Source organism: Apus apus, chromosome 6 (genome assembly GCF_020740795.1).
Source record: "Apus apus isolate bApuApu2 chromosome 6, bApuApu2.pri.cur, whole genome shotgun sequence".
In the NCBI taxonomy this organism is placed as follows: Eukaryota; Metazoa; Chordata; class Aves; order Apodiformes; family Apodidae; genus Apus; species Apus apus.
The window spans coordinates 10646050-10672368 of record NC_067287.1 but is presented as its reverse complement, the minus strand read 5'-3'; the positions used below and the strand labels follow the sequence as shown (position 1 = coordinate 10672368).

General features: G+C 40.8%; 1 protein-coding gene across 9 annotated transcripts in view; it reads left to right on the top strand.

Moving 5' to 3' along the window:
- The window catches only part of KALRN (kalirin RhoGEF kinase), a 500706-nt gene that overhangs the window by 356110 nt on the left and 118277 nt on the right, over window positions 1-26319 (top strand). For all 9 annotated transcript variants that reach the window (XM_051624220.1, XM_051624222.1, XM_051624223.1 and 6 more), the window contains exons 26-33: window positions 1136-1205; window positions 2888-2977; window positions 5664-5756; window positions 7112-7223; window positions 8783-8973; window positions 9388-9489; window positions 10192-10334; window positions 12253-12355. In XM_051624220.1, the coding sequence (XP_051480180.1) occupies window positions 1136-1205; window positions 2888-2977; window positions 5664-5756; window positions 7112-7223; window positions 8783-8973; window positions 9388-9489; window positions 10192-10334; window positions 12253-12355 (904 nt within the window). The remainder of the gene's footprint in view (window positions 1-1135; window positions 1206-2887; window positions 2978-5663; window positions 5757-7111; window positions 7224-8782; window positions 8974-9387; window positions 9490-10191; window positions 10335-12252; window positions 12356-26319) is intronic.

Sequence of the window (26319 nt, the reverse complement as noted above, 5' to 3'; positions counted from 1 at the left end):
TTCAAGCTGCATTTCACATAAGAAAGGCCTTTAAGCAATAGGTGATATTAAGATAGCCCTTAATAATTGCCCTGCCATATGGGTAAGTATTCTTCTCCCATTTGAAACTATGCTAGGATCACCCAGTTGCCTTCCCTTCTCTTTGTGGTGCTATATATTATTTTTTGTGACTCTGACTGATACCATCTAATTACTCTTCTTTATCATGTTCCCTTGCTCGCAGCTAACACCCCTTCAAACTGCTTCAAAAACCACAGTCAGGAGGTGAATGTCGGGTTTCCTCAGTGGCAGTTGCTGAGGAGTGGGCGGGAAGACTTCGGGGCGGGCGGGGAGGCCGCGCTGGGCCCGTCGCCTCGCCCGAGCTCACCCCTCACCTCTCAGCTCCCTGCTGCTCTCATTTGTGTTTTCTCTGACCCGTCTCAGCCTGCTGCTTCTGTAAAATCCCCTTCCCACTAAAACTTCTACCAACACTAAAATAAATTGCTCCCTCCTTGCCTCCACCAGTGTCCTCCACAGTATTCTCCTTTGGCTGATGGTGTCAAGGCATGCCCTAACCTCATTCAGGGTTGGAGGAACAGCACATTCAGTTGCTTTTCCTCCTTCTCCTTCTGTTTTGCATTCCTCTTTCCACCCAGGCATTGGACAGAGCTCTATCTGCAAACAGATCTGTCACTCATAGCACAAGGTGTTGATTACAAAATCCCTATTTTGGGAGTTTACTGCTTACTTATGAAGCATCAAGCTTGTTTAAATTGTTGTCATTGGCCCAGTGTGCTGAGTTTGGTGATGAAAAGCTCTCAGCTTTGGGTTTCTCTTTTAGCTGTTCCTCTGAACCACTGCACAAGATCTTTTTGAAGATTCACAACCTCGTTCTTGAATATCACTTTGCAGTCTTGAATACACTAATTCCGAAACTAGGGATTGCTACCATTTCCTTTCTAGTTGAGTCAGGTGTAACTGAGCTGAAAAACCAACACACCTTGGCAAGGACACAGTTTTTCTACTGGCAGGACATTTGATTAGCCTTGTCATCGAGATACAAGTATTGATCATTAGCACTGATTAACCCACTGGTAATTCTGGTTCCCTTGGATATTTGACTGTAACTAATGACATTGGCGTCTTCTTTTTTCAGCATTTTTCTGAAAGAACTAGAGAAGTATGAACAACTGCCTGAGGATGTGGGCCACTGCTTTGTCACCTGGGTAATGAGGCTGCTTCTTTTCATTATTTATTAAAATTAGTTCCTCTAGCATAATGGAAACAAGCTGGGAATTGGTGCAAGGGTTACATCTTTAGTGATAAGGGAGAATAGGAGCTGATCTGGAACTACGATTGCTTTGTTCCTTCACCTTTCCCAGGGTGAAAACTTCCCTCCCTGAGCAGTGGGGTAAAGGCTTTCCAGAGCCTCTCTCCTGGTCCTGCACTAACCAGCACAGCTTTTACCTCTGCTGGTTCCTGTTTAACAGGACTTTGTCAAACCAAACCTGTATTTAGAGGTGGCATTCATTTCTGTGTGAAAGGCACTTGAAGGACGGACATTTTAATTCTTAAAATACCCTTCATAGAGAATTTTAGCCATATTGTAAGATCTCTACAAAGACATGAGCAACATATTTTATCAATATTTTTCTTCAGAAATTAGTGTTCAATTGCTGAACCACTGTGCTCTCTCATTCCATTACCCAATGTCAGCATAATTTCCAACAGGACTTGGAAATCTTGATGCTAAGAGTGTTCATGGGCATAGGACGCTCCAGGAATTTGCTACAGTAATTTATCTGTATGAAAGCTTTTCCCTTACCAAAAGATTTACTAGAGAAGTCAGCCATCTTCATGTTTCCTCTAATGGCTTTGCTCATATTTAATAGTTGGGAATTAGTATTTTGGAACTTTTCCACTTACAAAAAAAAATTTAAAAATTAGCATGTTTGGATGGGATTTTAATTTAAAGACGTGACACAGATATTGGTGGAATGGATTAAAAATATTTTTACAAAGAAAAGGTTACATATTTATGAAAGATGGACCTATTTATGTACTTTTCTGTGCAAAATCTTCTTGGTACTTTTAAGATACTACCACATCATCTCATCAGTAGTACCTGTCCAGAGCTGTGTGTATGGTTACAGACATACATACAAAGGTACCTGCTCAATTTTAGGCTCCTGTTATTTACACACCTGGCATAAAAAATGCAATAGTAATAAAAGAAGGCCATCCTCTTCTGTTTGCCTGCCTCTCCCTGAGACCAGAGTTGAGTAATAGGAAACTGTTCTAAGGCAGGAGTGCACAGATGCTTTGAATTTCCTCTTAAAAATGAATAAATTAGGAAATGAAATCCAAAACACTCCTAGCACAACATAAAGTTTGAGCCATTAAAGTCTGAACCAAGGTAGCAAAAGCAAGTTTGGGCCAGGTGTCACAAATCTGAGCCAATCTCAAGTCAAAAATGTTGGCTCAAGCCAGTTTAAGCTAGGTGATTGTTTTGCCCGCAGTTTCTACACTGGCTTTATCTGCAAGTAAGTGGTAGAGCCAAGTTTTCATGCCCAGGTTTTGATACCTGCAGCTTTTGGGTAAAATCAATGCAACACCATTAGAGTGCTTAGAAATTATTTTATAGCTGTATTAAAGTTTTAGGCCTTTCCTCTGTGACACTTGTTAAAGAAGGCCTCCATAGCTGTTAGATGGTGCACCTTATTCCTCTCAGAGCTGCTCAGGTGAGGTCTTAACTGTCTGTAAGTCTTCTGTGCTTAATTTGCAGTTCTTGCATTGCTTTGAGAGGTGGGGGTTTATCACCTGTATTTTTCCTGGTAAACCTTATTGAAAGGCTGTGCAAGCAGAGAAATAGCTAATCTTGCTTTTCCCTTGATGTTTGTTTTTACAGGCAGATAAATTTCAGATGTATGTCACCTACTGCAAAAACAAGCCCGACTCCAACCAGCTCATCCTGGAACATGCAGGGACTTTCTTTGATGTGAGCAACCATTTTCATTTTCCTTCAGCACACATAGTGCAGCAGAAACACCTCCTCTTTACATCTGAGAAATGCGTTCCTTTTTGTACTTTGGCATTTGGGTGTTTTATTCCACTGCAGATATCACATGCTGTGAAAACTGATAGGCTGTGGTATGATGTGTGATCTTCAGCAGTGTGGCAAGTAATTTTTTATGGAGATACACATTCTTGTGGGAACCTCTGTGCATTTTTCAGACCCAGTCTTTCTAAAGATCTGGTTTAGATGTACTCTCCACTTTTGGGCTTAGTGGTAAAATGAAAAGCAGATCCTGTTATGTCTTATGGCCTGAAATCCCTAAGTCCAAAACAAGATCCAAATTTTATCCACCCTATTAAACATTTGCTTATTCATGCTAGAAACAGACTCCACTGACTTCAATTAGACTATTTCCCTTGCAAGCACTACACCTGGTGATAAACATTTCCAGGCTCCAAACCCAATTTTGTAGGCTGAGACAAATTTTGAATGTTTTTGAATACTTCTAAACTAAGTTTTCTTTCTGACTTTTGGAACCTCATTTATTTTGCCATGTTTGTCTGTTAACTTACAGCTTAGTTGCCTTCCTGAAAAAATGCTAAGATCTCTTTTCTGAAGCAGTGAAAATCTTTTTACAAATGTCACCACTCCAAATGTTCCAACCTGCCTGACATGAATCAGCTCCTCAAGGTTTCACATGTGCCAATGCTTATAGCATTCCAGTGAAATTCAACACCATAAGATCTCACTTGAGCCTTAAGTGAAGAACACCTTTTTCTTTTGCCTCGTTTTTTCCCTTGTTACCAGATGGTCTAAAAGTAGATTTGAACTAAAACGGATTTTCCAGGAGGTGGCGCTTGAGCCTATTTAATGGTTTGTACTGGTTAGTGGCTCGTGAAGGGTTTGAGCTGCCTTGGGTGTCTTACCAGGCTTGTTCGCACAGGTTAAAAGCATTTCCTCTGCCAAGTTTTTCCACTTATTCCAGGCTTTAGGGACCAGAGGGAGGAGCTGCAGGGAAAAGGTCCCTTTCCAGCAGAGTATTTTTCTGATTGCCATGTGGCAGTGCTGTTGCTTCCCTGCTGCTGGTTCCTGTGCCGGTTGTCACTCCACCAACATACTCTGTCTCTGCAGTGTCTGACTGGGGAGCATCCTGGCAGAGCAAGGAATGACTGATGGGGAGGCTTCTTGCTGGGAACATGCTCTGCTATTCAGAGAGCTGAGAGGAAGGAATATGGCTAAATTCATTTCTTGGATCCCATAAAAATTAGTGTGCTTAGCCAGCTCCAGGAAGTTCACAGGCATGGTCGAGGTCTCGCTGGCTTCTGCAGTTTCTAATTGAGTCCCAGGCATGTGCTCTGCAGACACTGCCCCTGTTTGGAGCCAGCCGTGACTCAGCCTCCTGTTAACTCCATTAACCCCCACACAGAGCCCATTTCCCTTTTTGGTTTTGTTCATGGCACCAGAGATTCTTTTTCCCAAAACAAACTTATCTAGTAAAAACCAAAACAAACACAAAACACCAAAACAACAACAAAAACCCAATGAAAACGAAAAGAACCAAACCTTTTGGCACATTGTGTGAAAAGTGGCTATTTTTTGTCTCAGCATAAAGATAAATACTGGAGCTAAAAAACCCAATAACCTCCCTAGTACTTAGCAGAAAATCAGACTGTATACAGAAAGAAAATCTCCATTCTTGGCAGCTCTTTCCATTTAATCTTCGTAGCTTCTGTAGCCTCAAATTTACCACCCAGTAGCTGGAGATAAGCCCTGTTCCCCCTCCTCATCTGGTCCCTCAGGAACCTAGGATTTCCTGATGGCTGGGAGCAAGGGGAGGTGTGGCCAGGGCCTGGCAGAGATAGAAGGAATTCCAAGCTGTTCTATTTCAGCAGACAATCTTGCCCTGTAGGGGATAAGTTTGAAGTCTTTTAGATGGCTAAATCTGTGCATTAGAGTCCTGTAGGATTTTCAGGAGCTCCTAAATCTCACTGGAACCAGCTGAAAGGAGGCATCTGGGCCCTTTGCAGACCTTACCAGGTACCTATCTGCAGTGTCTCCAGAAGTTCATGAGCAAATCACACTGATCAGCACAGGCATTTTGGTTGAGATTCAGGTGACAAAACAGAAGTATTAGTGCTGTATAATAAGAGTATCTCTCCTGGCCCCAAGATGCCACCTCAGAATAATGTAAGTCTGTCAGTACTGTGTCAGACCTGTTGCTCCCATGTGGATATTTCAGCTACCCCAGGGCTCTCAAACAGTACTAGATTCTTATGTTTAGACAGTTAAATTACACCCTACGCATGCAATTTAATTTAATGTCACTCCATTTTAATTGAATGTTAAGACTCTGCTTTCAGCCTTCATAGCTAGGAGGAACCAGTTGAGATGACAGATATGTCATATTTAAATCAAAATCTGTGTAGTTTACTCAACAAAGCCCTAGCTTGACTTGCACAGGGCCCCTGCAGCATAAGTGGCTTGAGAGGGACTCTGCAGGGATTCTACCAGCCTTTCTGAAACCAGTTATTTGCATGTGAACCTAAAGAGAGTTAAGAAACTTAACAAAGCAGTGTAGAGATCCAGAGCTAAAATTAGTTATGAGTGATTCTGCCTGGCAGGGGGTTAACAGTTTTCCATGACTGACTGCTGGCTTATTCTCTTCTAGGAAATTCAGCAAAGGCACGGTCTGGCCAACTCTATCTCTTCTTATTTAATCAAGCCTGTCCAGAGGATCACAAAATACCAACTCCTACTGAAGGTACTTTAGTGAGCTGCCCGAATCTGCTCATGCAGAGCAGTTCCCAGGTGTGATGAGTCAACTTATTCTTTAGGGAGCTGCTTGTTCATGATCTCTAAGCAGCGACTGTTGAGCTGCTACTCCTACTGCCCAAGCTGAACATGGCAACAAAGTGTGAAATCAGGTTGAGTGTCTTAAAGGAAGAGACTCATAGAAATGGGAGAAAAAAATAAACAAACACAGTAAAAAGTTAATCACCTTTTTCAACCAGGGTTTATTTTTTATCCCAGTGGACTTAACCCTAAAAAGCAAGAAGAGGGAAAGGAAAAGTGAAGGGATGACAGGATTGTTTGCTTTGCTTTTGCTAAGTTTGTGACATGTAATAATTTGATTAAAGGCTTCAGTGACAGCAGTAATGAACTTTGGGAAATTTCACTGACTCTTGACTGAGACTCTCACTGGTGTTAGATTCCATTTGGGAGCTGACACTTGTATTTGAAAAACAGGGAAAAGCTTCATATACAAAGCAAAGGACTTCCAAGCGAAACATTAACATTTCCTATTAAAAAAACCCCTAAATTACCTTGTTGGTCTGTTGCAAATTGGTTACAGGTTTTTGCAATACCTTGTAAGTAGGTGAATTTTAGGTCCAGCTTAACCAGCCACTGTACACTTCAAAACTAGTAAACCAGAGAAGAAACAATAACCGGAAAATAAAGGAAGAAACAGATTCTGATTTTGAAAGAGTAGGACCAGATATTGCATCTCTGTAAATTTTCCTGTGTATATACCAAAGGAGTGATGTGCTGAACTAGGAAGGTATTTAACACATTCAACACATTTAATGTGTTGACAAATCTGTGCTTTGTACCAGTTTACTGGTACAAGACTCAGGTTTACTGAAGTCTTCCAAGTGCTGTGGCACAGCCAGCTTGGACGGCACAAACCATCTGGTAATGGGAAGGCTGAAACACTAATTTGGGCTCCTCCTCAGATGAACCTTTCCTGAAGGGACCTCCCTACCCTGGGCACAGTATGCTGCCAGCCTTGCCAGCACTCACTGGTACTGCTGGATGAAGCCAGGGTCCCTGCAACCTGGCTGGCACAGCTGGACTGGCTGATATCTGCTGCAGAGGCATAAGTCAGCAGAAGCCTTTGGGGTGCACAGTGTTACTCAAGGGCACCTTGTTTTGTCTTGCTTTATAGTCATTCCTGTTTCATCACCACTGTCTGTGAGCATCCACAGCAGGTTTTGATGCAGTCCAGCTTTCTCCTGTCACTGTTAGAGAAGCAGTTGTGTGTACCAAGTAACACAGTCAGATGCAAAGCCAGCATGTTGGTCAGTCCGTTTATAGCTGTTCTGCATTGCTTCTTAGGAACTTCTAACCTGCTGCGAGGAGGGAAAAGGAGAACTCAAAGATGGCCTGGAAGTGATGCTCAGTGTCCCAAAGAAGGCCAACGATGCAATGCACGTCAGCATGCTGGAAGGTAGCAGATGGGCAGGTGGCTGGGGCAGGGGAGGGATCCCTCAGTCAGCAGCACCTTCTTGTAACTTGTGTAGACAGTTAGCACAGGTTGGCTGTAGCAGTGCTGTTAATTGACCATAATTTTGAGGTACTTCCTAGCTCCTTTCTGGTCTTTCTTTAAAAGTCTGGTAAGAATAAACCTGGCCAGGAAGTTTTGGGTGTTTATTTATATCTTATGCATGTATGTATGTATTTATATGAGTATATATATATATATATATATATATATACACGTACAACTGTGTGTCTGTATACATATACAATGTATATATATATTTAGTTAAAACAGTCTCACTTAATGAAACCAACAAAAACAAAACCTTTGTGAAACAGTATCATTTTTAGCTTCTGGCAGCCATAATAATTATTGGATGAAAACATTTCTAAATACTGTCTCAACATTTCAAAAGGAAAAGTTCTGGTTTTCTGAGTCCAAACAGCTTGTGTTTCAAAATGTTACTAAAATTATCCTAGAGATTTATCTTTTTTTAAAGTATTATTAAAAGCTATATATATATAAAATAATTGTATTGCCTCAAAGTTAAGTCTTTTATTGGCTTTTTGATATCTAAAGTATTTCTAAAATGGTGCCAGTAGCTAAGCAGCACGTTAAGACAGGTGATTAAAATTGCAGGGTGACAAACTGACCCACCATAGGTAGAAACACTATAAAGATGGTTTTAGCTGTGGTGTCTGGTGAAAAGCAAGGTTTCCCAAAATAATGCCTTGATAATCTGTCCCCATGAGATGACCAGCACCATGCAATAATAAAGAAGCAAGGTGACTTTGTTAGGGCAGACATGCACTTGGACAGTTGTCTTCTGAACAAATCATTATTCCTCAATATTTGGAGCAGGAGCCAGGGCTGCTTGCTGTTCTCCTAGGGCAATTTGGTGTGAGCACAGCAGCTTGGAGGGCACCTTGCACTAGGGACTCCCTTGTCCCCCAAACCTGGCAGTTCTGTGGAGGGATTCCTGCAATCTTAAGCCATGTGGAGATTTCTGACATGCAGCTTGGAAGATGAGAAACTCCTCCTAGAAAGCTGGTCTCACACACCATACCAAATCTCTCTCTCATAGATTTAGCTCCCCCATGCCACTACTGTGAAGTCACAGGCCCCTGAAGGTTGGGTTACCATGCTTGAAAGCATCATGGTCTGATGGGGCACTTCCAGTTGCCACATGTGTTTGAATTTGAATTGACGTGCATGAAGTTTCTTGCATTACAGTTCTCTGCCCAGTAACTAAAGCTTTTATAATTTTTATCTCTAAGTACTCACTACTACACTTCAGCAGCAGTGTCATTTAATACATATGACACATTTGTCTCTGGTGAAATAATCTTTGCAGTAGGGAACAAAAAAAAGTATTTTCACTAGAGCAATAGTTGCCGATTAATGTCCTTTCCGAATATACATAAAAAAGGAGAAAGACCCTTTTATTTCAAGTCGTTATGCTCTGGTGTTTCTGGGAATTACTGGTCCCAAGAACAAATACAAGCCAATGTATTTTGTGGTTTTAGGGTTTGATGAGAACCTGGACGTCCAGGGAGAGCTGATTCTTCAGGATTCCTTCCAAGTGTGGGATCCCAAGTCTCTCATTCGGAAAGGCCGTGAGAGGCATTTGTTTCTCTTTGAAATCTCTTTGGTGTTTAGCAAAGAGATCAAAGATTCTTCAGGACACACAAAATATGTTTACAAGAACAAGTTACTGGTAGGTGTGGCTGCAAAGAAAATATTCTGGGTGTTGTGTTTCTTGTAGGTAGAGGTGGAGTTTGGGGGATACTCATATCCTCATGCTGGTTGGGGATACTCATGTCACCTGGAAGGGCTGGCTCTGGGCCCTGTGGGGCTCACCTGGAAGCCAAGCTTGAAGTGAGTCTGGAGAGGTTTAAGATAATGAGATATGAAAGGTGGGTGGAAAATGCAAGGAGGATCACTCAAGCCATTCACTTCCTCGCCATACCCTGGTGGTTTTCTGTTTCTTTTATTTGTGTGTAGCAAAACAGATACAAGATTTTACTCCTCTATCCACCCCTGCCTCCCCTCTTCTCCCTATAAATGTAAAGTTTTCTAGACTCATGAGGCTTCATATATATGAAATCTCTTATCATCTCTCCTCCACTAGACCTCAGAACTGGGAGTGACTGAACACGTTGAAGGAGATCCATGTAAATTTGCTTTGTGGTCTGGACGAACACCATCTTCAGACAATAAAACAGTGCTGAAAGTAAGTGTATTCTGCTTGTTTTCTTTGCCTTTAGAGCTGCTAGTTGAGGCCTTGGGAGCACTAAAAGAAAGGTCAGTTTCTTCCTTCCTCGTATTTGCATGGCTTCCATGTCTGTCAGCAGGGTCATGCCTGCATCAGGAGCAATTCAGCTTTAAGGCCTCAGTATGAATCAAGACAGTGCATTTGTGCAGCCTTGCTGAAATTGCATCTCCTCTTGCAACCTGGGTTGAGCTGCACACTGACACAGGGCACGTCTCTGGGCATTTGGCTGAGAGGTGTAATTCTCTAAGTCTTTTGCCACTGGACTTACCAACAATCAACCTATTCCTCAAACCTCCAGAGCTGACAGCCATTTCTGTCAAGTGAGTTTCTAAAGAAGAATTCATGTTGTAGTTATCTTGCCTGAGGAAATCCCAGCTGTGCACTGATAACCTATTTCCCCTCCACAGAGCGTGCTGTATTGCTAGCACTAAGTATATTTATCCAGAACTTAGCTGCTTTACTGTTGCTTGCCGAGTACATTTGGTAAAAATACCTCAGTTCTCCTGGGGTTACCAGGTACTCCAGCAGTTGAAACAATACAGCAGAGAGGAGAAACAGTGAATCATGCCTTTTCATCAGCCAACCACGATTTTTTTACATAGGAGGTGAGACGCTGGGAATATGATAAAGTGTCTGTCTTTCTACCTTGTGGAACTTTAGGCATCCAGTATTGAAACAAAACAGGAATGGATCAAAAATATCCGGGAAGTCATTCAAGAAAGGATTATCCATCTGAAGGGAGCTCTGAAGGAGCCAATTCAGCTCCCCAAGACACCAGCAAAGCAGCGAAACAACAGCAGAAGGTACCCTCAGTCATTCCATACAATGTGAAATCACTAGTATTTTCTCAACCAACAGCAGTGGAGTGGCTGTGGGCTTTTGCCTGGATTCACTCACTTTTTCTTACTTTACTAAGAAGCAGTTTTCATCATGTTTGGGTTTTATATGTTGTCTTGGTAAAAATAGCAAAAAGCTGGCGTATTGAGTCCAGTTTTGGGCACCTCAGTTCAAGAGAGATATTGAGGTGCTGGAGTGAGTACCTCAAGAGGAGAGCAAGGAAGATGGTGAAGGGTCTAGATAGTAAATCTTATGAAGAATGCTTAAAGGAGCTGGGAATGTTTAGTTTGAGAAAGAGGAGGCTGAGGGGAGACCTCATCAGTCTCTACAACTACCTGAAAGGTCATTGCAGAGAGGTTGGTGCTGGTCTCTTCTCACAGGTAATAAGCGACAGAACAAGGGGGAATGGCTTCAAGCTGCAACAGGGCAGGTTTAGACTGGACATTAGGGAAATTTTTTTCACAGAAAGAGTGATTAGACCCTGGAATAGGCTGCCCAGGGAGGTGGTTGATTCACCATCCCTGGATGTGTTTAAGGGTTGTTTGGATGTGGTGTTGGTGGATGTGCTTTAGGGGAGGGTTTTTGTAGAGTGGGGATGATGGTTGGACTTGGTGATCCCAAGGGTCTTTTCCAACCAGAATGGTTCTATGATTCTATGGTTCTTTTCTATGATATACATACAAAGGTATTTTATTGTAGTACTTCAAAGTATTGGAGAGAAAAGGACAGTAAAGATTCTTCAGAGTCCAAGGTTATGTTTCTTTCCCAAAGTAGAATTTGCTTCATTGCATTTGAGTATTAACAGATTTTTTTTTTTTCCCGTTTGTCATTTTGAATTGTTGGACAATGAAAATCACAGCTGGTCATGATAATACATTATTCCAGTGGAGAATCTGTGTTTCATCATCAAATAAAAACTCATTTTAGCCTTTGAAGTAACATTAATTTTTCTGTCAACTTATTTGAATTCTAGATTAAACAGAAATTATAGAAAATTAATTGTTCTTCTGCTGTCATGCTGGCATTTTGAAAAGCCACATGTAATCTGAGCATCTCCATTTAATCCTCATCAAGTTTTATCACATTCTTACTTCAGGCTGTATTATAGAGGTATCCAAAGCATGAGTAACCAAGGTCACCCAGGAGATCTGTAGCAAGTCAGAGATCCAGACATTTTCTTCCTGGGGCCATGCACCAGTACAAGAGTTTTTAAGTACATTACAGGGATCTTAATTCTTTTTCTTTGTCTTTCAATGTGTATTTTATATTATTTAATTGTTTATTTTGAAAGACCAGTAAAAATTTAGGAGAACTATATCTATATAGCAAAAGAAATGAAAACACCCTCTGTTAGCACACTGACACAGGTAGATTCATAGAGCTCTACACTGTCTTTATTTATGTTTGTTTGGATACAACTCCTATGGCTCAGTATTAAATCCTTGAAGTGTGGTTCTATGAAACAAGAGAAATATCCTTTCCTTCAGTGTCACATGTAGCCTGGGGTGAATGGCTTTGGTTAAGGCAAAACTCCAACTGAGGGAAAGCTTCTGCCTGACACCCTCATTACAGCACTATTTCTGAACACCAGAGTCTACTATGCTGTAAATATGCAGGCAGCAGCCATCCTGTTTTCAGCAACAAACACTGTGATTATGTGCTAATCCCAACCCTATATCTAAGGGTGACATAGTTTTAAATTGCAAGCTACATAAGCAACGTGGGCTGCGTCAGTGAGGTAATTTTAGCACAAAGCTGGCTCTGACATGCTGACTCAGCACTTCCCAAATCCACAACAATTGTGGATCCAAAATCCAAAACTGTGCACGTTCCAAGGTGGTGGGTTAAGTAAGCATTGTTGTTTCCCTGTTATGTCTCTTGCAGAGATGGAGTAGATGACGCAGACAGCCAAGGAGATGGCAGCAGTCAACCTGACACCATTTCCATTGCATCCAGGACATCACAGAACACAGTCGACAGTGACAAGGTAGGACTGAAATGTGAAAATACACTGCAGCTAATTGCCCCCAGAAAAATGCAAATGAAGAGCAGAAAAGAAGGCAAAATAAAGCAACCTGTCTTCTGCTGAGTGAGTCAAAGCTTGTATCTCCCTGTGCTAGGCTATTCAAATCCAGTCTCTTTCTAGGTGCTTGTTGGTACTACTGTTTTACATGGTAACATCTCTGTTGCTGCAGCTTCTTTGTGGTTAATACACAGAGGTTGAATTGGCTCTGAAGAAACACAGCCCAGAGCAAACTTTTCTCCTCTGGTAGAACTTGCCCTGTGGGAGACAGCTTCTGAATCAGCCAACAGTTGGTTACGTTCCGAATTTGCCCTCAGCTAAAATCAGTAGTTTGTTGAAGGGAATACAGGTGTTTGCTCATCAATTAATACTGCAAAACTGGGATCCTGGCTGATATCTTGAGAGCCTGGGAGACCTACCCTTCCAGAGACTGTGATTCTGGACTCCTTTCCTCGTGGACATATGGTGGAGCATATGGATGCCCCCAAGATAAGCTACATTCTGTTGGAATGCTGCACGCTATCAGCACGTATGGACTGGTCGTTTTACTTATCAAACAATATGAGTCCAGATTCCCAGCTCCACTAGTATGGCTGACTTGCATTTGTCACCCTGATACCTCCAACTGTGGTGTTCAGCTGAAACAGCAGTTGGTGGTAGGAGTAAATGGGCTGTAAGTAATAATTTACCTTACCAGCGCTGTTGGGGTTTGTCATACCCACCAAGAGAGCATCTGTATTCCCTGCATGTGTTGTTTTGAAATGGTGTATTAACTTGAAAAAGGATTAATTCTGCAGAACCGTTAAGAATTCATTAGTTTGTCAGGGATTTAATTATGCTGCCATTTGCACAAGGTAGAAGGGTGTCTTCAGAAATTCAGAACTCAAGCTTATGGTTGTAAAATTCATAAGAAAGGTTCAGCGCAGACGTTATTTTTGAAAGCTGAACTCAGAAACAGGAGTTAGCTACAAATCAATCAAGTTTGTAAGAACACCTCTTGTGTTTCTCTTAAAGGCATTTTCCCATGTTTCTGCTTTTTTGACCAATAATATGCATTGGAAAAGTATTAATCCTCACAATCCAAAGGCCACTGTAATGTATGCAAATACTTTGCCCGATGTTGAAGAAGTGTTGTGTCTTCAATCCACATGGACTTGCCCTGCTTTTCCTTGTTTTTCACATTTATCATTCCTGAGAAAGGCCTTGACTTAGCCGAGTGCTTGAGCTCATGCTTAATTTTAAGCATTCACATAAGCTTTGCTCATTTGCCCCAAGCTCATTGACTCAGTTGCATGAGTTATGGTAGACAGGCAAAGTCTAGGTAAGCTGCTCCATATTGCATGTCATGGCTGCATATAAGATCTATGGTGCTGACAGGCTGGAACAATCAGGCTGTACCCTGAAAGACAGCCCAGCATGGCAATATTTGGTTTAAGGATGCAAGACTAGAAAGGAATTTCTATCCAAAACCTTGTTTGAGCAGAATGGCAAATGTGTATGAGAGAAATTGAGCACTAAATCATACAAGGAAAAAAATGGTTACCACTGGGGAAAGGCTAAATCAGTTCTAGGATCATGACATTTTGTTGGCTTTTTTTTAAGGTGGGCTGGTTCACTCGCTTACTTAAGGCTATTTGTGTGTTTGTGTGTCCTTATATACATTAAATGGATAGAAAAAGAATTTCCAGTGTATTGCTAAAGCTTATCTGAGCAACTAGAGTATCATCCTTAGGGAGGCAGTTCCTGCAAGAAAGTTTCCTTATTGCCAGTGATGCTGATGCAATAATACTGTGGAGAATTTAGCCCCTGGAGTGCTGCATTTCTGTGTCTTTGCTGCAAGGAAAATTAACTCACCACATCACTTCATAGTTCTCTCTCAGTTTTTATACACAATGTTACCCAAATTAACAAGAGATGGAGCTGAGTTGCCTCACTTGCCATTGAAGCAGCACAGAGGGACACCTGCCTTCAGCCTCAGCTCAGACAGGTTCTTATGCTGCTTGCACAAAGCCCTTACCAGGTGTTAACTTCTGCTGTGAGGGGACTCTGGGTTAGCAGATCCCAAAGCTGTGCAAGGACCTAACAAGACACAAGACTCTCAGTGGTGACGTTTCACCACATGGAAACAATTCCTTGTCATTCCAAGTTATTTTACTCTCCAACTTTGAAATGGGATTTTTTCTGTCAGGGTGTTTATCTTCTAGGATAGTCTGAGTGGATCTTGTTGGACTGGGAAGATTTATCATCTCACATAGACTGATGCTGAGTTACCAGCACTGGAAGACTGTGCCATATCATGCTCTCTAGCTAAGGTTTCTTGGCACAGTTGGTAGCACTTGGTAAACACTGGAACATACATGCTGTCATTAAGTCACTTGCTACTGATGCCAGCACTGGTAAGTAACGTGTTCAGCAGATAGTGCTTTCCTTGCCTATTTAACTTCAGTGTACTCAGAAGTTATTCCCAGGATTTCAAAGACAGGCTGTTTTTTCACAGCTGTATCCTCTGTGAGTGACCTCTCTGTGTGCCTCAGTGAGATCTCCATCCAAAGGAGCCAGGAGAAAGAGCTCCACCTGCCTTTAAAAGCTGTGGTTCTTCACAGCAGCCTCATTTACAAACACATGCAAAGAGCTTTGCAGTGCTAGCAGTGTGCCAGGATGGTCCCTGCACTGGGAGTTTCTGTGTATTAATTCAGTGCTAGAAACAATTGTCAAGTAGCATTTAAGAGCTGATGTTGCTCTCTGAAGGCAAAAGAATTCAAAGATTCAGCTGATGCACTCTGTCCTTAACCTACATCTTGCTATTACACCTGAGGATTACCCCAGCACATTAGCTGAATGTTCAGACAAGAATGCCAAACAACATCTTAGACATAAAATCTCACAATCTGTCAAAGATTCCCAATTTCAAGTAGCACTTCTGCTAAATAACACTCCTTGTGCCTGAAGTCATATGTATTTCTTTCAACCTATTTGGGAGCCTACTCCTCCTGGGTGGTGAGTCTCCTCTCTCATCCTGGAGCAACCCTAGAGCAAAGCTTTATCTTTGCATTTCAAACTCCTGCAAAGGCAGAAGGTTTTTTGTTGTTAAGTGGGAAAGAGATAACGTTGCTGTAAATTCATCAAGGATTTTGCTTTCTCTCAAGACATCTGAACCTAGCCATAACATACATCAGGGGGATCATTTGGTGCAGATAACAGAGCACTTGACTACAGACCAGAAGAGCTGACTCCTAGTTCTGCTCTGTCACACAAAAGCCATCTAATGGCACTTTGCACTTTCTTTTTTCTTGTTTGGATTAGGAATTGGGTGTGGAGAGTTGACATGACACAACAGTCATTCTTGCAAACATTACATTTGTAGGTTAATTATAGCATTGCCCTGTGTTGTCTCAACACAGAACCAGATTCAAAGCTAGTTTTTATACTGAAGGAAATTCACAGCAATCTTTATGGTAGCAAACCCTGCTTTGAGAATATTTCTGCTTATATGCCTGACTCCAAAACTATTACTGAGTATTTAAATATTCAGGCTTTCCTGATTGCAGGCAGTGGTGAGGTGATTATATGAGACTCTTCAGATTAAAGAAGAATAAAATGTCCAAGTCTGTTTAAAATATATATATGTATATATATTACTCCTGCCTCTTAAATACGTGTTTAAGTAGCTTCTTAAATCTGGATCTTAGTCCTGGATAGATTTAATTTTATTGGATTTTTCTCTCAAAAATATATATAAAGGGCTTAAACATTTCATGTTCATTAAATACTATATAGTAGAAACAGACTTCAAGTAAGTTCTGTAGGTCTGCACTTTTGTAAAAGAAAGGAGATAACATAACATTTTTGGTTTTCCATTTGAAATCTATGACTTTTTCTAGATACAATCTAGAATCTCAAATACTTCATACACTGAAAAAGAATTATTCAGATTGTGATTAGGTAAAGTATTATATAAAGGGGGAAAGTGGGTTCATGAGCTGGACTCAGCTAGAGAATTGATAGGTAATTAATACAACTACAGAAACTGTCATTCCCATGAGCACCCAAGTCAGGTCCTAGGTAACCTACTAAGGCAAACTAGATAGCTTTTGTTCTATATAGTAAGCCCTCTTCTGCATATTATCTAAAAACTTCTCCTTAGGGAGAAATCCTTGCCCTATTCAGTTCACAACAGACAGGATTTCAGTCTTTATATTTGGATTCAAAGCAGTGGGGAAGTGCCTAAGAAAAACTGCTAGCTTGCAGGGCATTCTCATTTGTTAAGCCCATTGATCTAGTGGCTTGTGGAACTGATGAAATAATAATCTTTCAATGAAAATCCCCTTGAAATATTGAAATAAGAATATCAATATTAGGAAAAAAACATTTTTTTTAATTATGTCAATATGAAACATTACTTTGTCAAATACAGAAAATGCAGACCTGATGAGAGATATCCCCATATTTAGAAAGAGGGAATTAAAGGCAGGGGAAAAATAAAAACAATACCTTAAAGCAAATGCATACATTATTTTAGCTAACGAGCACTCTTGCTCAGACTGAGCTGACAGTTTAATTTCTACTTGGGTTATCAGCAAGGGAACTGATATACCAATCAGAACTAAATACTGCATAGCAGCTCTCTGTCTTTCTTCAGTGTTATTGAAGTACTTTGTAACTCTCAGTTGTATATTTCACTTTCTTGAAGCATTTCTTTTTTCATAGGAAGCAGCAGAAAGTCACTCTGGCAACAGTCAGTGGCTGCTATGCATTATAGCAAGGAAGTTGGAAGGTGTGATGTTATCTCTGGTTATGGCAGAGTTGAAGGGAGAGCATGATCATGGGAATGTGGAATGGGTCATCTGTAGCCACTTAAATACAGAATCTCGATAATTTATTTAGAAATCTTTCTGTTTTCTGGAGCCTTGTGGTGCATATAGTTGTCTAACAGCTGGGGCTGGGCATTGTCTTGAAGAGATTTCTGCCTCCAACCTATATATTTTACTTTCAGTAATTTATATATGATTTAGCAAGCGTGACTTTCTAAAGGGCAAAGGAAGGGATTGATTTGATCTCGTTTATGTAAGTATTGTCTGGTTATTCTGCACTGATCCTGTCCAGGCAAGTGATGTGCCAGAATTCAGAAGTGTATTGTGTGGAGGGTCTGCTTCTTCATAGTGACTAATGAATTATGGTACCTCAAGTAAAATTAAATTTATATCATAGAAAATGACTGCTGACTGTTAAGTGATTTTTTTCTCTTGTGAGGATAAAGAAAAGAGGAGTGAATTATGATCCTAGAGGATATTTTTCTATTGCTTGGACGCTGCCTAGCATTTGTGCAGTTGTCACACTGGGTTCTTACTGCCCTCACCTGTGGAAAAAGAGAACATGACAGCTAGCAAAGAAAATCCTGACATAATGTATTTTGGCTCTTTTGTTAACCTTCTTTAGTGCTCACTAGCTACAGATTGTTAACTCTTTTCAAGATACTGTCATGTAGTAACCAAATATTTATCTTATCAAAGAAATAAATTGTTTAGCCAGGAGCTGGCATCTCTCTCTCTCTCTCTAATGGTAGATTCTTCAAATTTCCTTAGCCTTTGTGAGACTGCCTCTCAATTCATGCTCTGAATCTTGGCAGGGACCACTGTAAATTCACCTCTTCCTTGGGAAAAATATCCATGTATATTTATCTTTGTTTTTATTGTGAATGTCTTCCTGAAACTGTCACTGAAGTGGCACTTGGATCTGATAAAATCAGACTGTTTTATCTCTGTTGGCAGTGTCTCCTTTCTAATAATTTATGCTCAGTAATATTACTGTGGCACTTTACCCCTTCCCCCCCTCTTTCCTAGGTATAAGGAAAGACTTCCCCTTTCTTTTCTGTGTTTCTTATCAGGAACGCAGCACTGCCAGCATTTTAAAATGTGACAACTCTTGAATTGCAGGGCAGTGCTTGCCTGTCCCCATTCCAGATTTTTCACTGTTTGGGAAAAAAAAGCAAAACTTGAGACTCTTAGAGTGAAGTATGACACACTCAAACAGAGAAGGTTTAAATTACATCTTTAGATTTCCAGATGAGGCCATCCATCCCAGGACTGAAGTGCTGCATACACACCTTATTTGGCTGCATGATCGTTGTCAGAAAACTCTGAACCCCAGATGTGAGCTGAATAGTTAGAAGTGTCCCTTGCTCAAAGATTCAGTGCCAGGCTTATGCTCTGCCTTCGTATAACTTAATCTCTGTTTTGAGGACTTGGATGATAGGTCTCATGTTGCCTTTTTTTGTCTGTACACGTGTCGCTATGACTTGCAGCTTTACAGGAATTTACTCACCTGTCATCTCCAAGTGGAGTCAGTCAGCTCTTTTTTGGATTTACAATGCATGGAGCATAGGATCTCCAGCTCATCAGCAGAGGCATTTTTACCAGCACGGCCTAAACTGCAAATGTCCCAGGACAGTTCTGGGGCCTTTGACCCTTTTTTTTCTCTGAGTAGTTTGAAAAAGTGAACTTTGGTCTTTCCTGGGTTGGAACCAGATTTCAAAACAACGGAAAATGTAATTCTTACCAACTTTGATTTTCAGCCAAGTTTAGTACTGCCTTGAATTACATATTGTCTGTCTTTTCCGGCAGCAAGGAGGTGATCAAGTGGTTTACCTCTGAGAAGTGATCTGTCAAGGGTGCAAGTGCTGCTGAGAGCAGGGACATTTATTTTCTGCTGTCACCAGCAAGTATTTGTTGCAGGTGTGGGTGGAGGCAGCACTAAAGACAGGCTGTCTTGTTTCAAAGAGCTTTCTCAAAAAAAGGTGTGTATGTTCTTTTGAAAAACAAAGTAAAACATGACCAGCTGCTTTTAAAGCATCACACTTTTTGCAAGCACTTACAAACATCACAGTAATTCTTAAGGAACTTTGTCTAGAGTCTTAACCAGGTAGTGGAGCCTTATCCCTTTCTTTTTTGTACTGCATGTCTGGACAATTCCCTTGACATCTACCTAAGAGAAGATAACAGTGGATGAATTTCACCAAAGGCCGTTTTTTTTTTTTTTTTAATCCAGTAGTTGAATTTTAGGAAGACATTTCCCAGACATGTGAGTGTTTCACACAACCCTAGCTTCGTCACTGTGAAAATACAACTAAGCCAAAACAAAGAGAAACAAACAGAAACAAAGGCATCAGCACAAGCTTTGCAAGGGGTTGTGTCTTTCTCACCTCAAAGGACGTTTAAAGAAATATGAATACTGTCAGGTTTTTAATTATGGTATCAAAAACTTTTCAATTGCAACGTAATCTTGAAGGTCTTTTCCAGCCTTTATGATTTTGTGATTCTGTAATTGTTTCTAATGTGCCTAATAATCTCTGAAAGAAAAAAACAAAACAAAAACCACAAACAAAACAACAACAAAAACCAAACCAAGCTGCCTGTGGAGAGTTCCTGCCTACGGAGGGTTTGCTGACAGTGAAGCAGCCTGTGGTTTCATTTCATGAACAAAAATTAATTAGTATCTAGAGATGTGGAATATCTGTAGTGTCCATGGGAATAGAAATTGTATTGCTCATTGGGTAGTATTCCTGGGAAATAACTTCATTGGAGGCACACATGGAATTTGCTGCGTATCTTAAATATCTCAGCTGAGACTTCCTGAAGTGCAGGTGAACTTCAGTGGGACCTCTGCTCTCAACATACTTGAATTGAATATTTGAGTACAATTCTGTTTCCAAAAGTTGATTGTTTCTCTGGTGGCCTGTGAAGGGTAACTGGTCAACACTCAGAGGTTTATTTCCAGTTCAGTACAGAAGAAGCAGATATTTTCTTACCACCTCTCTTAGTTTTTTATTTGCAGCTATAAAAAGCTGCAGATATTAATCCAGATTCAGTTCAGTGATCAGATGCTGAGAAGAGATACAACTGAAAGACCCTGAAAGTGCAGGGAAAGAGATTCTTCAAAAATTTCAGCATTTTCCTCCGTGCATAACTGGCAGTTACTCCCAAGGCAGATAAGGTGCACTCCACTTCTTTTATAAAGTGCATTCTTTTGTAAGTTTTCAGTTCTGTTGCTGTCTATTTCATAAAGAACATTTTATATTGATTTTCATCAATTATTTTCATTTAGGAAATAAGAATCAGCACTCAGTCTGCTTTCAGTCCTGTTCTTATATCACTTCAATCTAATGCATCTTTTGGTGGAAAATAAGTAACTCAGTAACATTTGAAAATGTAAGTCAAGTCCCATTGTGGTAAAACAAGGGGATGGGACTCCTTCAGACTGAAAGTCTCCTGAGTACGTGGTAGCTAGGAACAATGAGGGTCAACACATACACGCAAGGGTACTTAAGTGCAACACCTGTGGCAGCCCACTTGGAATCTCCTTTCCATTCCTGCAAGCAGGGTGAAACTCAGACTCTATACTAACTTGCTGATGAGCACATTCCCCTTAGAGGCTCAAGGCACACAGTTAAAGGTTGTCTTAATTGATATAATGAGTATCCTAAATTCACAGCAAATGTGGTATCTCTGTATCACAAGATGTTTCTAAAGAGCTTGTGATCCTGATTAGATGGGTTGGTTGTAATTTTAAGGTGTATAGGGTGGTTGAAACTCAGCTGTGAGCTACACTATGGCATTAAATGGCAGGAAATAAATCGTGCTCCATATCAATACATCTATATTACCAAACAACAAAAAAAACCCAGTTTTTATGCCTGCTGTGAAGAAAAGAGGATGTTTGAGTTACTGGGATGTTTAAGTTATGGGGATGTTTAAGTGAATCAGTTTGATGCAATCAAAACAGAATAAGAAGGAAGGAAGTGCAGTAAAATCCCTATCTTTTTTTTCAAAGACGTGTGCAACCCAAGTTTAGTACATTTTAAAATAGAAGGATTAAAATAAAGTATTGATTTGCACAGAGGAATTACAGGATATTCTGTTTTTCAGCTCCAAAGAGAGAACAGCTGTTGTGTGACTTATAAATGTGCTGCGATTTTCAAAGAATGAGATGTCAAAAGATCTGTTGCCATTTATGTTACATTAGAAACTGCATGTGACTTCTGGTTCTGAACTGATCTTTGATTGAATGGGAAACAGTTAAAATGTGTTCATGTTAATCAAAATTAGTATTTTTTTCCATCTGCAACAGTTAGACACAAATACATACATTAAGAGATCAGATGGCTGAGCTCCTTTTTCCTCTAAATATATGCTAATGAGAGTGCAAGCTGAACTGAAATTCATTAAAGGCCATTTCCTCATCATTGCTTATCAAAATTCACGTTCAGTGACCTGTAACTTATGCACTAATTCCTTCCTTTTCTCCTCATGAACAATTCCTTTTCACTTTTGTTCTTGTACTCCTGGTTCAGCCTCATGCTGGTTTTGCAAATTTGTCTGTTGGCAGAAGGGACAAAAGGGTTAATTAAAAGTGTATAGATTATATGGTAAAAAAAAAAAAAAGAAAAAAACAGAAAAAAAAAAGAAGAAAAAAAAAAGAGGACAGAAATAGAATTTGAATTGTCCATCAGTATTCTGGGGTTGTCTCTGTAGCCATTCTTGGGCAAGGCACTAGATCATCTGAAGTATTAGACTTAGGAAAAAAGAAGGAAGCAGGATTCAGAACTCGTCTTAATGAAGAGGGTTTTTTAAAATTTTATTTCATTTCAAGTTCTACGTTCAATGTTGCCATTAAGCAAGAAGCTGTTCCTCATCTAAACCTGATCATTCTCCTCCCATTCTTCAAAGAACTGGAGTTCATATTTATTTATGCTGTGCTGTTGTTTTGAGTCGTTTCTGAGGTTTCATTCTGGTGATTATGGCATGTTTGTTTGATTTGGCTGTACAATCTTAAATATATCCCTCTGGAGGAACAATATGTTTTCTTTTTGGCAAAGATTTTTTTTTCCTTTTAGAATTCATCATTTTTGTGTGGTGAAAGTGTATTAGCTGTAAAGGGCCATGTTTGTCCAAGAAACTTAGAAGAACTTGGAACAGCATGGTTGCAGCTATAAAGGGCGTATAGGGATAATACAGAATATCTAGAAAGGAAGAGAAGTTTGTGTAATCAGAAATTAGTGTTAGCAGGTCTTTGATCAACACTGTTAGAGTTCATTGATCAAGGACGTTAGAGGACATTGGAGATTGTCCAAGTTCAAAGTTACTATTAGCAAGAGCTTTGGTATTGGAAACAAAACCACATGTGAAGGAAGAGGATAAAGAGAAAAGAGTTGCTGATTCCCTTTATCTTCATGTTGGTGGATTGAGTCAGAACACAGATCATACCCAATATTTATAACACTTTTAATTCAGGAATGGAGAGTTGTACTGGTGTGCAGTAGCTCTTAGGTGTTCAGAAAGTCTTGGAAGGTACTTGCTTTCATCAAGTGGATAACTCCATCTGCATACAGCAGTCACTGCCTTCTTGAATGTAGTCTGAGTGATACAACCAGTTGTAGTGTGTGCTGATGGCCTTGTCCAGATTATACTGACTCTTTGTGCACTGAATTTATCAGTTCTTGTGGAAACTTGCCTCAAGACTTGGAAAAAATTCACAACCTACTGTCTCAGCTCATACTTTTCCTCTTGTCAGGCTGATCTCTACTGGTAACCATTTCTCCACCCACATGCATAAAAGTCATTCTCACATTCTCATGTGGCATGGCCTGATTATGCGCAAAAGGTAGAAGAAAGTGAGTTAATTGATTTTAAGTCTTTGAGGAAGGCCGTGTCTACCTCAGTCTTTGTATGTTGTCTGGTCAAGTATAAATGTGATCATGGAGGCCCACAAAGCATCTCAAGAACATAGATACTGGACTAGGAGGCAATAGAAGGAGAAAGAAGAACATGGAGGGCAAGTCACAGGGAAACACGGAGCTGAGCAGGCAACCGAGAGGGGTGAGAGCTTTTGTAAGATATTAGATATGAGGGGACCAGAAGAAGAGATCAGGCCACACAACATACCATTATTTTGTTTTCTCTTTCCCCTTAGATCCCAGTAATGGTTTACCTCTTGTCACCCCTAGGTGAAGTAGGGACGAAAAGGCTTTGAGTTAGGGAGGACTGTTCTGATGGCTTCTGCTGTTTCACAAACTCATGGCCTTTTCAGTGATCTGAGGCAGCATTTATTCTGGAGCCAAGTATTTTTCCTGCAGGATGCCCCAAGAGGCACTTCCCTGCCTTGGAGTCAGCATTCTCTCCACCTTGTAAACCACATCCATGCATTGCTACTGGCAAGCTACAACTGAGAGAGAGACATCCAAAAGCTTCCCTCAAGCCTCGGTTTCCAGAATCACAGTGCTGCTGTTTTCCAGACCAACTCTATTTTTCTGTTTGGATCTTGCATTATCTTAAACCTCACCAGCAATCAAAATCAAGCTCACCCTCTTCAAATGTGTGTGGGTGAAAAAACAGAGGGGTGTGAAACGTATGGCACAACTCCACAACCCTTTTTCTCCATGGGTTAATTTTTCCTGACACTACAGCATCCCTTCCTGACCGTACTTGCAAATAAACAATAATTGCAAGAGCATGGCTGGACCACACATGCATATTTTCCACTCTGGTGGAGAAAAGCTGTGTGTCGGCTGGAGGTTATTTATTTTCACAAGAGGCAGTTGGGTTTGTTGTTTTGTCTTTAGGGCACCATCCCTTGAGGTGCTGAGTCTTCTCAGATTGCGGAGGCTGCGGAAAGAATTGAGGGTGGGAACCAGCTGTGCCCCACAGTTCTCGGCCTCTGCTGGCGTTATTAGTTCTAAAAGTTTTCCAGTGTTGATATTTACTGTGTGATCCTGAGGAGTCAATAGAAGAGGACAGCAGGGGGTCAACCCAAGGGGAGGAACACTTTCCTTAACCAAACTATGTGATGTTCCTTTAAAATTGGAGTTGGAGTTGTGAAGCCATCGGTTAGAAGTGTGACATTTATAGAGAGAGAAGAAAGTAAATTGAAACACATACACACAAAAACTTCAGCTTTCTGGCTTGCTACAGATAATGCAGTGTGAGCTGATTTTCAGATCAATTTATCCGATCCTCTTTAGACAGCTAAAGGGCCACGTTCTGTATCTGCTGCTACATACAAAATGGAAAAAGTGGCATTCAGCTGGCTGGTCTTTGCCTTCCCATCTAAGCACTGCATATCATTGGGGAACCTCCTCTGTGCAATCTACTGGGTTGTGCTGGGTGCTTGCAAGGCTGTCAGCACCCTGTCTCTGCTACCTCCTTGTCTCCCAGCAGCAGTCCCAGCCAGGGGACACCTTCCCTCAGCTTTGTACTTGCCTAAACGGCTGCTGTCTGCAGGGCATGGTCTAGGGACTGGGACTGTGGTTCATTAATCACTTTTTGTTGCTTAGACTTTTTTTTTGTTGTGATGGCTGAGTAGTCTCTCTCCCTCTGCAGCTGAAATCTAGCAGAGGTGGGAACCAGGTCATCAGGGGTTGGTTTTTGTGGGCTATCTTTTGAAATCTCCAAGTTTTTTTATTCTTTCAGAGGTTCTGGTTTCATTGCTACATGCAGGAACTCTTCCAATACTGAAGTTGTATGGCACCTCCCACTGCCCCCTCCCCCCCAGCAAGTGAACCTTTGGTACCTTTTGCCTTGATGAAACCTCTGCCCTTAAAGCTTTCTAGGAGAGCAATTTGAGAACTGAGAAAGGACTTTAAAAATCAGCCCTTTCTCAAGCGCACCAAGTGGCTCCTTTATGACCCTCTCATTGTGTGATGCCTATGTGTTCTTTATGAGCATTTGGCTGCTCATTTCCACGAAAAAAATAGCATTGTTGAAGCTGAAATGCAACTAGTTATGTGATAATGCAAAGAGGAAGGGGATGATGAGAGCTGTTCACTTGGTTAGGCAGCTGCTGGGGTCAGAGATGCAAGGCAGAAAAGGTAAGTGATTTAAAGAAATAGAGATAACACAGGATGAAATGTAAGTCAGTTTTATCTTACAGGGTCAAGGAAACCACCTCACTGTACACCAGGTGAATACCTAGCTCTGACAATCTCATATGTCCACAACACCTCCAGCCCTTCAGGAATCCATTGGCTCTTGGGGTTTCGTTTCTATAGTAGCAGGATTTGCCTCCAGCCTTTGAACAAAACACTTTCCCTTTGGAGGAGAGTCATAAATGAATAAAAATAGTTGAATAAGAGCTGGGCTGAAGCGGATGTCTTCTAAACAAATATACAACTTATTTTCCATCTGCTGGTTCCCAGCCCTTGGTTTCATGAGAGAGAAAGAGCAGCAATGCTGCTTTGCAGGAGAACCAGGATGTGCCTCCCAGGGTGTAGATCTGAAAGGTGGCCACTTGCAGCCATGAACTTGGCTTTTTTGGTGATGGGATTAATATAGTAACTGCTAAAATTTATCCTAATGAACAATGGCTTTCCTTTGCAATGTTACAGCTGAGAAATTCCCCAAAGAATTCTTCTGGGCATTCCATCCCTATGTAAAGACTAGGGCTAAGTGACTTAATAGGATATGTGCTGTATAAAGCAGCTCTGTAATATTTTAGTTGTCTTCTTTCATTTCAGGAACAAGCATAAGGGAGGCTAATGTCCCAGAACACAGAGATTTGCAGTCCCTATTAATGGAGGTAATTCCCCTCATGGGAAACAATATAAAATACTATTGCAAGAGCTAAAACCCTTTCTAGCTCTTTTTAATCACAACGGATTGGGCCTCTTGCTAAATTTCTTTCTGCTGTAGAGGAGAAAATAAATATAGCAAAGTGAAATGATTTGAAATACTTAAGAAATCACTGGGCGAGGCTTGATTTGACACTTTTTAGGTTTAGCCAGAAGCCTGGAAGTGTAGCAAGAGCCCTAATTTGTTCTTGGAAGCATTTTTTATTTAGAAGAAAAAAAAAACCAACTCCGTGGGGCTGAATGCCACATTCCAAATTAGATGTGCTGTAAGACTGAGAACATGCAAAGGAAGGAGAAGCCTTTAAAAAGC